Source organism: Colletotrichum abscissum, assembly GCF_030869225.1.
Source record: "Colletotrichum abscissum strain IMI 504890 chromosome Unknown Scaffold_25.1, whole genome shotgun sequence".
Classification (NCBI taxonomy): domain Eukaryota; kingdom Fungi; phylum Ascomycota; class Sordariomycetes; order Glomerellales; family Glomerellaceae; genus Colletotrichum; species Colletotrichum abscissum.
The window spans coordinates 675,299-691,003 of record NW_026850154.1 but is presented as its reverse complement, the minus strand read 5'-3'; the positions used below and the strand labels follow the sequence as shown (position 1 = coordinate 691,003).

Here is a 15,705-nt window from a genome sequence, read left to right as displayed (position 1 = left end):
CTTCATAGGTGACTGTAGGTAAATGTAGGTAAAAGTAGGTAAATGTAAGTAAACAAGGGGGGGTATCTCAAGCTCGTCAAGCAGACCTCAAACCAACACTCGCTCTCGTCTCCTTGTCCTCAGCCTGCTTCTTCCGCATCGCCGCCGTCGTCATCCTCTTCTTCCTTCTCATTCCGCTAATCCGCTTCCAAACTCTCTCCTCCGCCGTGCTGTCCGCCAAAACATGCCGCCTTAAGACAGCGCCGCCAATGGAGGCGCCGCTGCCGCTCTGGCTTCTACCACCACTTTCACTGCCACTCCCACCGCCGCTCCGTCCCTGTCGTATACGACCCCCACCACCCATCGTCTCGCGCTCAAACAAGCCCATATCGACCTTGCGGTACCGCACCTCATACTGAACCCACCTCTCGAGGCCAGGTAATCCAACGCCCAACGTCGGTAGGGCAAGCATTCTCAGCACCTCCTCGCCCGTCTTCTCGTCACGGTTGACGGCGTACAGCGCGGGGAGCGTATACCGCACTTTACCCGGCGCGAACCGTTTCAGTATGCCCTCGAACTCTGCCCTGCGCTCGGCGGCGCTCATAGTGGTGCCGCTGCTGCTGCTGCCGCGACCGCCAGTAATGCCGAGTCCAGGCGCGGCGTGAACCACTTCTTCCTCCTTGTCTTTACTGTCTTGCTTCTGCCCCTCTTCTACACCGTCAGCAGCAGCAGCGGCAGCGGCAGCCTCACCGCCACCGCCACCGCCGCCAAGACCCTCCCGAAAAGCCTTGCCGTGAATCGGCGCAAACGGCGCGATCCGGAAATACGCCTTCACCCGCCCCCTCACCCGGATCCAGAACCGCCCGTCCCAGAGCTTGAAGCGCCGCCAGGCGTACCACCTCCTCGTCTCGCGGAACCGCGGCTGCGGGAGCGGCAGGCGGTCTAGCGCAGCGAGCCGCTCGCGCGACATGTATTCTGCGTCCTCGGGCGACTCCCACTGCGTGGGCGGGAAAGTCGGGTGGCGGTGCTTGTCGCTGATGTTGGAGGTCGTCGTGAATGTCGTTTGCGGGAGCGGGTGCAAGGAGGGGTAGGGTTCGCGGACGAGGTACCATTTCGAGGGGGCGAGGGGGAGGAAGAGGATGGAGGCTTGGTTGAAGGCTCTTGGTACCGATGGAGGTGCTGAAATTGAGAGAGAGCCTTCCACAAGGGTGGGAAAGAGTTTGGCGACGATGTTTTGGAGGGATGTGTGCTGAGGCGGGTTCCGGTCAGGCGAGACGAAGGCCACGAGTCTCTTTACGACGTATCCCGCGACGGCCCTCCGATGCGCGAGCCGGAGCTCCCTCCTTACGCCGTCGTTCGCCGACTTCCTACCCCTCTCGCGCCCGAGTCCGGGACCGGGTCCCAAGACGCCTAGCTCAGGAAGCCGAACGACAAGCGTTCCGACATTCGGCTCAAACTCTGCCACTGCCTGCCTCTTGATCCATCGCTCAGCCTCCTGCTCCAGACCCCTCAGCTTCGCCCCACACCGCGCCGACATCCTCAGCACATTCTCCTTGCGCAGCGCCACGGGCAGACGGTGATTCCGCACCATGTGCCGCACCGCGTTCCTCGTCGTCAGCGTCACGTCTTTATTGGTAGCGTCCTCGAACCAGCGCACGTTATTCGCCTCGCACGTCGCAATCAGCCGGTCCTTGCTGAACTCGAGCAGCGGGCGATAGATCATCACCCCGGCATCCTCGGTGCGTATCCTCGTCATGTTCCGCGCCGCCGCCGCGGCCCTCGCTTTCGCGGACGCTGAACTCGCAGCGGAGAAGAGCCAGTCGCTTCCAGAGCTGTCGTCTTCACCGCCGACATAAGGGCCCTCATGCCACCCCGTCTGTAGACCCGCCCTCAGCTCGGCGCCGTATAACTCCAGATCCAGCTCCGAGACGAGCTGTCGCCGCATGTGCCTCCAATCCCGTTTCGGCGGGCGGAAGCTTATCTGCGGCATGCGCATCATCTGGTCGTCGACGTGTCCGCTCTCGTAGACGCCGTGCATATCGTAGCACTCTGGTATATTCCCGGCCTTAAGCATCCCTCTTAGCCCGCGGCTGCCGTGGCCGGCGAGGAGCCTCATCAGCACGGTCTCGTACTGATCGTCCTGATGATGCGCAAGAAAGATACTCTCAACGTGCATCGCAAGACACAGCGTGCCCAACCGCCTGTACCGCACCCTCCTCGCGAGGCTCTCGACGTTGGGCAACAGATTCGGATCGCCCGTGACACCCTCAGCTTTCCAATTCACCGTGTCCCACTGCGGCCGGATATGCTTGAAATTCCGCAACTCCTTCACGACGGCCAGAGCCTCCTCGCGGGACCCCTCGCGCAGGCCATGATCAATGACGTAGGCTGATATTTTTGCCAGCGGGTTATCGACGACGCGCATGAGGGGGTTGATCTCGCGCAGCTGGTTAAAGAGGTAGGCGAGGGCCATGGAGTCGACGCCGCCTGACACGGCGAGGCCGATGCGGCGCGGCTGGGCGGTGCGGGCGTGGGGGAAGCGCGGCGGGGTGGCGGCGCGGAGGGCGTCGAAGAATTCGAGAAAGGTTATGGGTTTCGGGACCGGGTGGAGGATGAGGTGGCGGGCTGCCGCCGCCGCCGCTGCTGTTGCGGTCGCCGCTGCGGTCGCGATCGGGGGGTTGGTGAGGGCCATTCCATTGCCTCTATGCTGTTGTGGTTTTGTTCTGTGCTGTGTTTCGAGTTCGATGAAGCTATCGTGGGTTTCGGTTTCCAGGATGTTGCAATTGACGAATCAACGGTTGACAGTCTCCAACGTGACGACGGGATAAGAGAAATGGAGCTTTCACCCGAGCAAGCCCCCCACTATGTACCGGAACATGTGAGCTCGGGCTCTTCGGAGGAAAGATTTCCCAAGCTGGTTGTGTCAAGGAGCAGCGATAAGGATAAGGCAAGAGAGCTCCCCCGGGCCCCGCGCTCGCTGATAACCCACCTCACCGAGCGGGCGAGAGCATTGCAGACCTCGGAGAGTCGGAGCTCTAGCGCAAAGACCCCTGCCCATTTTTTTTTCTGTCGCGTTACGTACAGGGACCGATTGAGCTCCGATATCTAATACCTCACGATACCAATCTCATCTTCTCCGCCATTCACTCCAAGTGTTCTGTCCCTCTCAATTGATGTAGATGTACTCTCCGTCGTCATAGCATTCGGCCCTCCTCTCTTTCGGCCTTTCACTCTTTTGTATACCCAAGTCAATTGACTTTCATCCGGTTGCCCTCGGTTTACATCCGTCAACTTCCTAATCCTCGGCGCAATCCCGAGCACGCGACACAAACATCTCGAACCCCACGAAGCTGCCACCACCCCCCGAGCCATACCTCATCGAAGGCATTAAGAGAGAAAAGAAGAAGCAAGAATCTCTACGGATCTACTTCCTCACACAAACCACCTCCCGCAACCCACCAAAACCGGAACCATGTCCACCAACAACCAACCCCCCTCCTTCACAACAGCCCTCCTAGCAGGCGGAATAGCAGGCACAACAGTAGACCTAACCCTCTTCCCCCTCGACACCCTCAAAACCCGCCTCCAGTCCTCGGCCGGCTTCTTCCCCTCCGGCGGCTTCACCGGAATCTACCGCGGCATCGGCTCCGCCGTCGTCGGCTCCGCCCCCGGCGCCGCCTTCTTCTTCTGCACCTACGAGGGTTCCAAATCCTTCATACACTCCCGCCTCCTCGCGCTCTCAGGATCCTCATCGCCAACAGGGGAAGCGTCGGCGACCAAACCAGCCTGGATCGACCCGGCAACCCACATGCTCGCCGCCTCCCTAGGCGAAATCGCCGCCTGCGCAATCCGCGTCCCCACCGAGGTCGTAAAACAGCGCGCCCAAGCAGGCCAGCACGGCGGCTCCTCCCTCCTCGCCTTCCGCTCCATCCTCTCCCAGTACTCCTCCCCGACCGGACGCAACGGCCTCTCCGCCGTCTGGCGCGAGCTCTACCGCGGCTGGTCCATCACCGTCCTCCGCGAGGTACCCTTCACCATAATCCAGTTCCCCCTCTGGGAACGCCTCAAGCGCTGGGGCCGCGAGCGCAAACAGGCCAAGAACTACAAGCTCGACATCGACCCGGCCACGGGGGCCAACACCCGCCGACAAACGCAGTACGAGGTCAGCGCCGTCGAGAGCGCGCTGTACGGCAGCGTGGCCGGCGCCGCGGCGGCCGGGATCACGACCCCGCTCGACGTGCTCAAGACGAGGGTGATGCTGAGCCAGCAGAAGGAAAAGATTGGCGATATCCTGAGGACGATCTACAAGGAGCACGGGATCCGGCCCTTCTTTGCGGGTATCGGGCCGAGGGTCATGTGGATCAGCATTGGGGGGTCCATCTTCCTCGGCAGTTATCAGTTTGCGTCAAACACCTTGACTGGCGCCGTCATATAATAATATCTTTCCAAGAGTTTATGGGTGTGTGATGGGACGTGGTTGTGCGCAAACAAGCATAGAGGCGCGCGACGTGTAATGCGCTGGGTAGACGGCGAAACCGGCCATGCGAAAAGGGAAAAAGAATTTCTGTATTTGGGGGCCCTCAACTTGCCCTCCTGCTGTATAAACATACGCTTCGAGCACGCAGCCAGAAGGGCTGCCTGCGACTTGACAACTTTTCCGCTATGTACATTACTGAAAAACGCCATTATACCCGTACTGACTAGACATCACAGGCCATGGCCATTTGACTCACGTCGTACAGCAACATGCAACTCTCGTGACGAAAATGCCCACTTGTACTTTGTGGTCCATGTGCCATCTCTATGCCAGTGGCACTCCCTGGTCGGCCGCACCCTGTCCACCACTCGAGACTATCGCGAAGCCGAGGCAGCCGTAGATGTCCCCCATGATCGGGGCGGAGTGAGTTCAGATGGCGCACGTTGCATGTACTGCGCTTGGTCGGCTTTCTTTACCACACTCATGGTTTTGAAGCTTTGCGGCAGCTGCATCTTTTGCAAGCTCACTTGGAAATGTGGTCTCCCTTGCCACCACCCTACCACTCGAGACAGAGACTATCCTGTCGTTGGAGGCGTTGCGGTGCCTGTCGATGGTGCAGGGTCAGATTCCGCTGCTGACGGTGCTACCGCTGCAGGCTCGGGTTCCGCCTTGGGAGCCTCCTTAATCTCCTTGATTTCCTTGCGCCCATTTGCCTTGTAGTGAAGCTGAACGTCATTGCCACCCTTCCAGATGTGAGCTCGTAGGGTTGCAAGGGTCATTGTGATGGGTAGTAACTAAGCCAGGTTAGCAGAGATCGAGCAGGGCGCATGCATGGGGCACTTACCTGTTCGTTGCAATACAGCTCCAAGTACTCATGAGGCAGGAGAGCATCCGGTTCTGGGTTCTCTGGCTGGGGATCGATGCGTTCCGCAACGTAGGCCAAAATTTTCTTAACGCGTAGCATCCTATTGGCGTTTAGGCGATTGTTGCCATCCGTTGTTGCAATGTCAGGCAAGCTGTTCTGCCATGGCTGAAGGACGAATGAGACCTTAACAGGCTCCTTGATAGGGATCTGATTCTGGAGCAGCACCTCGCCCAACCACATGGGGCCGCATTGCTCAATGATATCCGCCCCCTGGCCGACTGTCTCAACAGTACCCTGATAGATGTTGGCACTTCCACCAGTCGTCTCTTCTTGAAGGACAACCTTTGTACCAGGAGGCAGTTTGAGCACTGGTGTGTCGTTTGCCAAGCTTGGCGTAACCTTTGTCTCGATGAGCTTCTCGGGATTCTCAGTCAGTGACTTGTCGTAATCATTGCGAATCTTCTGGATGGCGCCCAGGAAACTGTCATCAACCTCCTTCTCGTGGGTTGATGATGCCTCGGATTCTTCAGCCTTCTCGTCCACCACAGCTGGCTTCTCCGGCGCAGTAGTCGACGCCGATCGTCCACTCTTCTTGCTACCAAAAGACATGCCCATGCCCATGCGGAACTTCTTGCCGAACGCTGTGCTGGGCGACTTTCCATTGGTTGCATCCTTGTCCTTGTCCTTTTCCTTGTCCTTCTCCTTCTCCTTGTCTTTGCCTGCGTCTGCTGGGGTCTTGGCATCGGGAGCTGCCGTTTGCTCGGCAGGCGTTGCGGGTGCTGCGGTAGGCTTCGAAGCGCCTTCGATCGGCCCAATGGCACTTGTGAAGTAGTCTTCTCGCTCGGTTGACGGCCGACTGAACTGAGACGATTTGTTGTCAAGGGGACTAGATGGAGTGGCTGCTCCTTCTGGCACGTCGTGAAGGCGGCCAGAAGCCCCCGGTGTAGCGAGACCAATAGCCATGCCAGGTGTCATGGGGTAATGAGAGCCATTCGCACGTGGTGTCATTCCCGAACTCTCATCCCACGCGTTGTCGGTAGGAATCGCTATTGACGAGGGAGGGTTTGCGCGGCTTGCTTGTAGTCTCCGTTCGACGGCTTCGTTGAGCGTGGCACGGTACGCTTCATCGCGTTTGATTTCCTCATCGATCAAGCCAGCAAACAGGTAGCGAAGGATCCATTTGCCGAGATTGACTAGGAGTCGGTTAGCATATGGTCATTCTTAGTCTCCCGAAGCTCTTACTTCTCTGGTCCTCTCGGAACTCTACTGGCTCCTCCAACTCCAGGTCATCCGCATACATCTCTGCATCGAAGCAGTTGAACGGTTCCAGAACTACAGTAAGACTTCCGGAGCTGATGTCGATGGAGCACCACGGAGCTACAGCTTCTGTGGTGTTGACTTCAATCTCAACGTCTTCTAGGTGCTTTTTTGCAAACTTTTGGATTGGTTTGCACTACGAGAGTTAGTGATTCATCCTCGAGCCACACAAGCAGCCAACATACCTTGATGAGATCCCACATGAGAACGTCACCGGCCGTATCGAGCGTCAGAACTCTCCTCCTGTCGTTCAAGAGCCTGTGCTTGACCAAACCGAACTGGCCCTCAATGGTCTCCTCCGGGTTCTGGTTGATAGGCTCGGTCCCGTGCGGCACATGATTTCCAACTGCCGGTGGAGATTCTGGGCCAGGAGCGGCTTGTACTGGGAATGTTGCCGTGTTGGAGATGCGCAAGATGGATCTTGGTGAGATTTCCTTCTTTGGGGGGTTCGCAGGTGGAGGACTCGAGGGCTGTCTGGTTCTCGAAGCTGTGGACGCAGCCCGCTGGCGTTGGAAAGCCTCGGGAAGCTGTAAGTCGGGGCCTGTGTCGATATTGGACCACCGGTTGATCGACGAAGTGTTGGTTGCCGTCCAGATGTAATCGCCTGCCGCCACAACCTTGCTGATTGAATGAGACTCGTGGGCGACCGCGACAGAGATTCCGTCGTCAAGGTCTTCGAGGTTGCCGCGGACGTCCGTCTTCACGACGAAACCAGACCTGTCACTGCTGTAAAAGGTGCCCAGCTCAGGGTCATCCGAGAAGAGCGACCAGACGCTGTCTTCGTGCATGGTGAATGTGTACATACAGCGTCCAGCTGTGACACTCCAGAGCTTGATCGTGTGGTCGGAACTGGCCGTAAGCACCTTGTCGCCGGCCTCGTTGAGCAGGACGCCGCGTACATTATCCGTGTGGCCGACGAACTTGGTCACTCTCTTGCCGGAACGCGGATCCCATAAGCGCACAACCGACTCGGGGCCACCGTTGGCCATGATGCTGTGACCGACGCTCAAGGCATAAATGGAGCCCTTCTCCGCAACCTCGTCGCCCTGAGTGTCGATCTCGAGGGTCTTGCCTCCTCCGTTCAAGTCCCACAGGTATATTTTGCGATCGAAGCCGCCCGAGGCGACCCAGTTGACGGAGCCGCCAGGGGGTGTAGCAACGCACTTGACATAGTCGGCGTGTCCTCCAATGGTCGCGGCAATATCGTTCGTCTCGGAGTGTGGGCGCCAGACTTTGACCGTCAGGTCGTTGGAGGCGGTGACGACGGCGGAGTTGTTGTTAGCGAGGACAATGTCGTTGATCCATGCCATGTGCGCCTGGGTCTGGGAGCGGAAGGTGGTCTTGGTCTTGGTCTCGGGGGGTGGTACGCTGCCGCCGGTCTGGAGGTTGAGGTTGAGGTCCCATGCGCAAATGTAGCCATCGCGGGCTCCCGAGTATCTGTTTGCAAGCGCAGCAGTGTGTCAGCGGGTAGCGGCGCAGGGAAGAGGAGTTGTAGTAAGTGATAGCAGGAGGGCAACGGTTTGCATCGTGGATCGCGGGATCTTACAGAATACCATTGTCCTTGTCGACGGCGAGGCCATTGACGCCTAGCCTGTGGCCGCCGCCTTGCGAACCAGCTGGGAGCTCGAGGACTGTTTGACCATGTGTGGTTAGCAAGCGAGGCCATTGACATTCTCGGGAACGCTGCGGACAGTTCCGACTCTCGCGATCAAAGTCAAGACTCCAGGTGCTCGTCCCGGCGGACGTGCGGGGGTGCGGTCGCCGGCCTCAGCCAACATGCGACGGAAGCGCAGCGGGCACACGAGCACCAACAGCAGAGCAAAGCGGCACGGACAGAAGATGCACACGACAGACATACCATAGCTGACCCTCTGGCGCGCTTTCTTGGCCATTTTCGAGCGGTAGCGCGGGGGTTAGGATCGATTACGGATTACGCATGCAAGAAAGAAGAAACAATGCAATGGGGGAAAAGGACGATGCGATGCTATAAAGGGAAGGATATACGAGCGGTCGGGTATGTGAGCTCGCTCGGGTGGTGATGCTGTGAGGATGTAGCCGTAGTAGTAGTGGTGGTGGTGGTGGGAGTAGTGAGGTAAGTGGTAGCAGTAGGTAAGGTAGTAATTGGCTGCGGCTGGAGTTATGGGGGCGGGCGCGCACGGAGATAGGTAGAAACGTGGGATTGCGAGGTGAGGTGCCTGCCCAGGTATGATGTATTGGTGGATTGCGACGGGGCCAAGCGGGGAGGACCTGAGCCAGGAAAGATGGGGGACGGGATGGAATGATGGATGGGAATGGGAATGGGCTCAGCAAATGCTGCAAGGCTTAAAGGCGCATTCGTACTCCGTACTGCGTAGGTACACACACACTATGTAAGGTAGGTTCTGAGGTGGGCTGTAAGAGGCAAAAAGGGTGTGAGTGCGCGTCGTTGGGTGTCTGCAATCTGCAACCGCATCTGCACCTATACCTGTTGGTGCTGGCGCAATCCAACATGTTGGAAGGATTGGGATCCATCACTGTCACCTGAGGCCGGGGTACTTTCTCTTCGTGGGTGCGAGGTGCATGGGGTAAGGACTCAAGGCAGGTGGATAAGGGGGGGCAGTCAGGTCAGGGTACCTCTATTCGTACCTTGGCAAGGTAACGAAGGTATTCATGTCAGAGCATCAGAAGTGAAGCAATTGAGTTTTGGCTGGCACCGTCACACTCGCTTTCTTGGACCCCTGATATCGTCTTGCCCAGCTTATGATTGCATCGATCTGCGCATGAATACTCCAACAACGGGACGAACCTGTTGTTGATATGTCTGGTGGCTGGCGTTCCCCTTGAAAGTCTGGCTGAATCCTGCATTATGCGTCTTACTCTACCTAGGTACAAAGACAGTAGCATTAAACACCTCTGACAGTCCGTACCCAGGTACCTTTGGTAGGCGTGGAAGGTGAAAGTGGTACGTAGACCGGGATCCAGAACAAATCTGACAGACGCCAGACGATCCAAGTAGCACATGGCTCGCCAATTAGCGCCCAGAGCGTCATGTGTCGTTTCTGTAGTACGACGGCGGCAGACAAGACCCCTCTTTTGAATCAGCTCAATCGGTTCTGGGGGGAGCAATCAAACACATCCAATCAGACACACACATCAATCGAGAAGTCTGCCAGTCTTCAATTTGTCTCTGGAGACGGGAGGTCGAGTCTAGAAGAAATCAGTGGCTGACGCATTCCCCAAGTTCAAGCCACCGACCCTGAACCGTCAGACGGTGGTGCCAACCTCGAAGAAGAAAAAGAAAGCATGGACCCGCCGATCCCCCTCCCCTCGGTGCTCTTTCCCCCACAGTTCCTGCCCGCCGCCAACTCGCTGACCCCTTCCCCGTCCAAGGTAGGTTGCCCCACGCGTCCGTGTCACTTCGGCGCCGGCCTCCACCGTCCAACATCCATCATTAACATCACCATCACCATCCATCTCTACATCGTTTCAACATTGACGTGGACCTGGAACCATATTCATCAAGACCAGAAAATCTCAATTGATGTCGTTACGCATCATTCCATCTGGGGGGTATCATTCCTAAAGTCCATGCCAACGGCCCCGAAAAACACTTTCCCTTGCTCTCCTTAATGAACGCCCTTATAACCCACTTCTCCAATCTCTATCACCAGTTGCTGCCCCTAAGAGGATGAGCTGAGGTGATCGGCTATGTATCATAGCCCTCAATCCTCCAGATCCATCCTCTTGGTGGCAGCAACCAGCGTCTCCAACCCCATGATGCTGTTTCTCACACCCGCCGGCATGTCAGCAACCCCCGCTAATCGCTCAGCTTCTATATCACCAGCCTTAGTCAGTCATCATCTCCAAGCGAGTACGCCGCATGGTATATGCGTATTGAGAAGAATGGTGAATAACAGGGATCTGTTCACGGTGTAGATGTAGCACCGGATATAACCTCGAACAATACTGAATCATAAAATGTTCTCTGTGCATAGACTTCTAGGCAAGGCAGTATCGCTGGACCAAGATCGAGATAGGCATCTTTGATAAAAAAGAAGAAAAACAATCAAAGATAAACAGTAAAGCAAGAATAAAAACTTACTCAAAGCCTCAGCAGCCCGCTTCTCTTTCTCTGCCCTCTTACAAGCAACACAAAGCCCAGACACAGGGCGGGTAGCGAACCGGGGCCGAGCGCGACACTCCCGGAGCGGAATGTCAAAGGGCTCCTCCTCGGGCAGGTGGACGGGCCTGTTGAGGGTGAGCTCGCCGTGGAGGGTCCTGTAGGTGCCGAATCGGGTGGTGCTGTCGCCGGTGCGGGTGCGGACGCATTCCATCATGTTCTGGTACTGCTTGTGCATGCAGGCCGTGTGCAGGGTGTAGGTGTAGGTGCACATCTTGGTTGTTCTTGGGCGTGGTTTGGGTGATTTGAGGTTGCTTGGAGTTGATTCTTTGTGAATGATGGGGGTTGAGTTGTTGGATTGAGATGGGTATTGTTTGTAGAGGGTTGAGTGAGTTCCTAGCAGTCCCTTAATCGCTATGAGGGTGTTTTCTGTGATATCTGACTTGAATGTCTGATTTACAAAGAGTTCGTCCTAAAAGAAGGGGGCAGGAAGTAGAGATCGGAGTGGCTGTGGATCGAGGTGATCTCTGGTGTATTGTCTCGTTTCTTTGGGTATCGAGTAAAATCTTCAGCTGTCTTTTGACTGTGATACTCCGAGATGTGGTATTTGCTCAAAGCTGACTTTGGTTCTCGATACTGTGGTGAGAAAGTAGACGGAAAATGTGTCTGGTGATTCGTTTGTTGTTGATTGGAAGGGCGAAGCTTGTATGCGACCTGCCGTTAATCTCCCTTTTTGCTCAAAAGACGTACGACTTCTTGGTGATATATGGATGGAGCAGAAAGAATAATCGAGTAGTGGTCCAGAGAAGAAAAAGAAAAAGAGAGTTGGAAGAAACTCTCTCAAGAAAGGAAGGCACGCTGGGTGGGAGGAAAACAGATATGGGATGGGATGGGTCGGTAATGTGGTTGATTCGAACTCTCGTATGGATGGTGTAGATATGGGGAATTGCGTGGCCCGGAGACGGGGTGAGCGAAGCAGGAGGAGCCCGGTCTGAGGCCCATAGCCGGTGTGGAAGAACAGATTCAATAGAGTATTCTGGTGAGCTCTTCTGTATATTCACAATGCATCAGATCCCGGGCTCCCTGGCCACGGCCATCCGACTGACGGGCTCAGTAGACCAAGCCGGCCTCAACTTGCTGGCCTCATTCTGAAAGATGGATGTTTCTTGCCGTCCCGGTAGACATCGAGCTCGACAAATCCTTTGGATATGTCTGGGTTCTTCAGACTGGATTGAGAATACGTCAGCAGCGGACAATGAGAGGCGATGCTCTTTCCCCCTTGTTACAGGCCATCGAGTCTTTACTTCACAATCACATATCATAAGCAGTCCCAGAATCTTATAAAACAAACCAAAGTCCCAATTACCATTTTTTGACCATCATGGTTTTTGATGAACGCGACGCCGTGCTGACCAAAATCTATTCTCACAGGAACCGTGCCATCTCAGCAATAACAAGAACCTCTCTTCCCTCCCTTTTCTTCTTCTTCTTCTTCATCATCCACTGACACCCCTCACCGCTTCTTGTAAAACCCACCGGTGCCACTCTGCTGGTTCCTAGGCTGACTTCCATACGCCCTCCTCCCCTGCGTCTTCTTATCCCGACTCATGCTCGCGCCAACAGTGATATCCACCCTCGGCGGCGTCGAGAACCCAAAGCTCTTTGCAACCTTGGCCAGGTCCAGCTTATTCACATCAAACACGGTGCGCAGCGAGTGCGACGCGTAGGCGTGCAGGTAGGACCGGTAGCCGTCCTTGGCGCTCTTGTTGAGGTAGTAGTTCTGGTTGATGAGCTTCTCGAGCAGGGACTGGATGTTGGCGACCTTGTTGGCGGGGAAGTCGAACTCCACCACGGGCACGCGGGCCTCCTTCAGGTGCGTCAGGAAGCCGACCTCGCTGGGCTGGAGGAACATGAGGGAGCGGCCCTTGCTGTTGGAGCCGCGGGCGGTTCGGCCGACGCGGTGGATGTAGTCGCGCGGGTCATCTGGGGGGTCGACCTGGACGATCCAGTCTACTGCGGGGATCTAAAGAGTTCTGTTAGCAAACTGTCCGTCTACAAGTTTGATCAGAGAGCGTGATTGAGTGCGACTTACATCCAAACCACGAGCGGCAACGTCGGTACAGATGAGCGTACCCTGCTTGGCATTGCAAAACTCGAAAAACGTATTCGTCCGCTTCTGCTGCTTCTGCTTGCCGTGCAGGTCCAGCACCGGCAAATCGATATAGTTGAGCAGCTCGGCGTGGTACTTTACAGAGTTACAACTGCTGAAAAAGACGATAACCTTCTTCTTCAGGTTGCGCTTCAGGAACGAGAACAGCAGCAGGAACCGCTTATCCGCGTCGCAGAGCACGTATCCCTGCTCCAAGTTCGCGACGGTGCTGTGCTCCTGCTTCTCGTCGACATTCACATACAGCGGTCCCGGGCGCAGCGAAATGCGCGCCAGGTCCTCGACCTTTGTCGTCTGCGTCGCGGAGAAGAGCATCGTCTGGCGGTCGTTCTTTGGCAAGATCTTGACAATCTGCCGCATCTCGTCCTCGAAACCGATTTCCAATATCCGGTCGGCCTCATCGATGATGAGGGACTTGAGGTTCTTGAAGACAAAGGGGGTGTTTTGTAGGTGATCCAGCAGGCGGCCGGGCGTGGCAATCAGCAAATTGACACCCTTTTGCAACTTGTCCGCCTCGGCGCGACGGTTGGCGCCGCCGATGACGATGCCGTACGTTTGGGAGTGGTGCGCCATCAGCTCGCGCGCGACGCCGAAAATCTGCAGCGCCAGCTCGCGAGTGGGCGAGACGACGATGACGCCGGTGCCGTTGCGCGGCTTGAAGCGCAGGGCGCTGAGCATCTCGACGGCGGGGATGAGGAACGCGAGCGTCTTTCCGGAACCCGTCTTGGCCGCGCCCAGGACGTCCTTGCCGCTCAGCAAGGGGGGGATACCCCGCCTCTGGATCTCCGTCATCTTGGTGAAGCCCATGTCGCCAATGGCCTTCATCGTCTTCTCGGAGAGGTTGAGCTCGGCAAAGTCGTGGGCCTCGGCGCCGGCGGCGGGCGGGAGGGAGAGCTGCTGCGCGTTGGGGATGTCGTTTTCGCCGTCGGCGGTGTCCTTTGCGGGCGCGTGAACGTCGTCGTCGAGGTCGGAGCCGTCGCCCTCGTCTTCGTCGTCTTGTGCCGTCTTGAAGTTGGCGGCGGCCGTCTCCTCCTCGTTCTCGACATCTTCGGCGTCGCTGCCGGCCTCGACTTGCTCCTCCACCGCCTCATTGTCGGATTCCGGCTCGGCCTCGGGCTGCTTGCTGCGCTTCACCTTCTTGGACTTCTTCGCGGGGGCCTCTGCGGTCGTCGTGGCGGCGGGGATCTCTGCCTCGGCGGCTCGCTTTTTGCTAGAGACCTTCACGCCATTGGAGTCGCGTGACTTTCTCTTCTTGCTCGTGGCGGCGTCCATGTTGTGTGGTTTTTGTGGCGGTTCTTTGCAATGCAAAAATTGCGTTGTAGAAAACCGTGCAGTGAAGGCGGCCAGAAGGGACTTCTCTCAAGCTGCTACCAAAAGTGTCGACCCTCTCCCGCCTGGGAATTTTTTTTCTTATCGGTCTGAAAAGTCTGGGTTGATAACGGAGGCGGTTAATCCACCCCGAGTGGAATGCGATGCGGGGCAAAGGGTACGTACCGGGTGCTGAACTCATGGAAAGGCGGGCCTCATGAACGCCTCCATCGTCTTGAACATATGCAGACGTCTCTGGCTTTTATGCTCTAGAGCAGAGCTTGAAATTGAATCCAAGCTTTTCAGTTTGTGATCGAGGCCACCACGGTAGAAGCCACCCTCGAACGATCATTTTCAACGTATGACCCACAAGAACCTCGGGTTTTCTCGATGACGAGATGCTTGTGCGTTCTGTTTGGCTATTTGTTTTCTTAAGGTCACTGCAGCGTACACATCACCGAGTAATTCTGGGAATACAGGCCATCCCCAAGGATCACAGCTTGAGACCACCGGGAACGAGATCTCATGCTTGTCGAGATGCTCGACATATAGTTAGTAAGGTCGGCTTGGAAAGTACCAACCAGCTCCTATGGGGCTCGTTGTACGCAACTGGACGGGGACAGTTGCACAAACCATCTCGATCGCCGTCATCTTCAAAAATGCTCAATTACCAACCTCGGTGGGAACAAGAACACAGCAGTTCTGATGTCAGTCACGGAACCGAACGAGAACGTAATTGGTACCTAACGTAGGTACATTCATCATGAAGCTATGAAACTGGGAAACTAAAGGGAATATGTAGAGAAGACCGGCCAGGGAAAATTTCCACCGTCCAGTCCCTCGTCACACCCAGACGGATGTCAAACGGTCCTTGGTCCTTGGTCCAACCCGAACCTCTATGCCGGTGTCCGCAACCACTCAAACCGCCTGCGTAACCCCCCGTCCGATCGATGCAATTTTTATCCCCTCCCCTTTCGTTCCCTTTCATTTGGATGTGAATTGTCGAACCTTGAAAACATTTGTCCTAGAGTAGTTGTAGGATCTTGAGCAAGTGCAAAGTAATTGTGATACCGGACGGCAGATGCATCGCAACAGCAACCGCAAGACTCTGAAAGCGTGGGAGCCCACCTCTGAGTGAGAAGTGTAGACAGGGTGATGCGGTCGCCGTGTTGACGTTCGTCTGGTCCAGTAAAAAAGCAAGGTAATTTGTTCCATCGAGAATGGGTGTCGGGTTCCCTCCGACGCGTCATGCCACCACTCTCCGCGTTTTTTTGCCGCCGTCCCTGTAATAGGTCATCTTTTCTTTCTCTCCGTGTTGTCCTTAAACGCCATCGTGAACCGAGTGGAATATGCCGAAAAGTGGAGTCTGAAAACGTCGTCGTCGTCAAGAGAAAAAAGGAAATCCTTTGCGTGCGCAGGTCTCAAATCGATCTCGAATTGTCCCAGTCACAGAGATTGTGACCACAAGACAGATACGCCTGCGTCCGTTTCCC

At 56.3% G+C, this 15,705-nt stretch overlaps 5 protein-coding genes across 5 annotated transcripts; 1 reads left to right on the top strand and 4 right to left on the bottom strand.

The window, feature by feature from the left end:
• Positions 1 to 76: 76 nt before the first annotated feature.
• CABS01_10177 (PP-loop family protein) lies at positions 77 to 2,671 on the bottom strand (the record flags this gene model as incomplete). The annotated part of the gene is made up of 1 exon (XM_060543533.1): positions 77 to 2,671. The coding sequence occupies one exon, from the start codon at positions 2,669 to 2,671 to the stop codon at positions 77 to 79; it is 2,595 nt and encodes an 864-aa protein (XP_060399714.1).
• Positions 2,672 to 3,451: 780 nt separating this feature from the next.
• On the top strand, positions 3,452 to 4,414 carry CABS01_10176 (uncharacterized protein; the record flags this gene model as incomplete). The annotated part of the gene is made up of 1 exon (XM_060543532.1): positions 3,452 to 4,414. The coding sequence occupies one exon, from the start codon at positions 3,452 to 3,454 to the stop codon at positions 4,412 to 4,414; it is 963 nt and encodes a 320-aa protein (XP_060399713.1).
• A 617-nt stretch (positions 4,415 to 5,031) lies between these two features.
• CABS01_10175 (WD domain-containing protein) lies at positions 5,032 to 8,530 on the bottom strand (the record flags this gene model as incomplete). Its single annotated transcript, XM_060543531.1, has 6 exons — positions 5,032 to 5,250; positions 5,301 to 6,514; positions 6,564 to 6,774; positions 6,824 to 8,075; positions 8,185 to 8,269; positions 8,497 to 8,530. 6 exons carry the CDS (start codon positions 8,528 to 8,530, stop codon positions 5,032 to 5,034), a joined length of 3,015 nt encoding a protein of 1,004 aa, XP_060399712.1.
• Positions 8,531 to 10,339: 1,809 nt separating this feature from the next.
• On the bottom strand, positions 10,340 to 11,011 carry CABS01_10174 (uncharacterized protein; the record flags this gene model as incomplete). The annotated part of the gene is made up of 2 exons (XM_060543530.1): positions 10,340 to 10,449; positions 10,720 to 11,011. 2 exons carry the CDS (start codon positions 11,009 to 11,011, stop codon positions 10,340 to 10,342), a joined length of 402 nt encoding a protein of 133 aa, XP_060399711.1.
• Positions 11,012 to 12,250: 1,239 nt separating this feature from the next.
• On the bottom strand, positions 12,251 to 14,176 carry CABS01_10173 (ATP-dependent RNA helicase HAS1; the record flags this gene model as incomplete). The annotated part of the gene is made up of 2 exons (XM_060543529.1): positions 12,251 to 12,760; positions 12,830 to 14,176. The coding sequence occupies 2 exons, from the start codon at positions 14,174 to 14,176 to the stop codon at positions 12,251 to 12,253; spliced, it is 1,857 nt and encodes a 618-aa protein (XP_060399710.1).
• Positions 14,177 to 15,705: the final 1,529 nt, after the last annotated feature.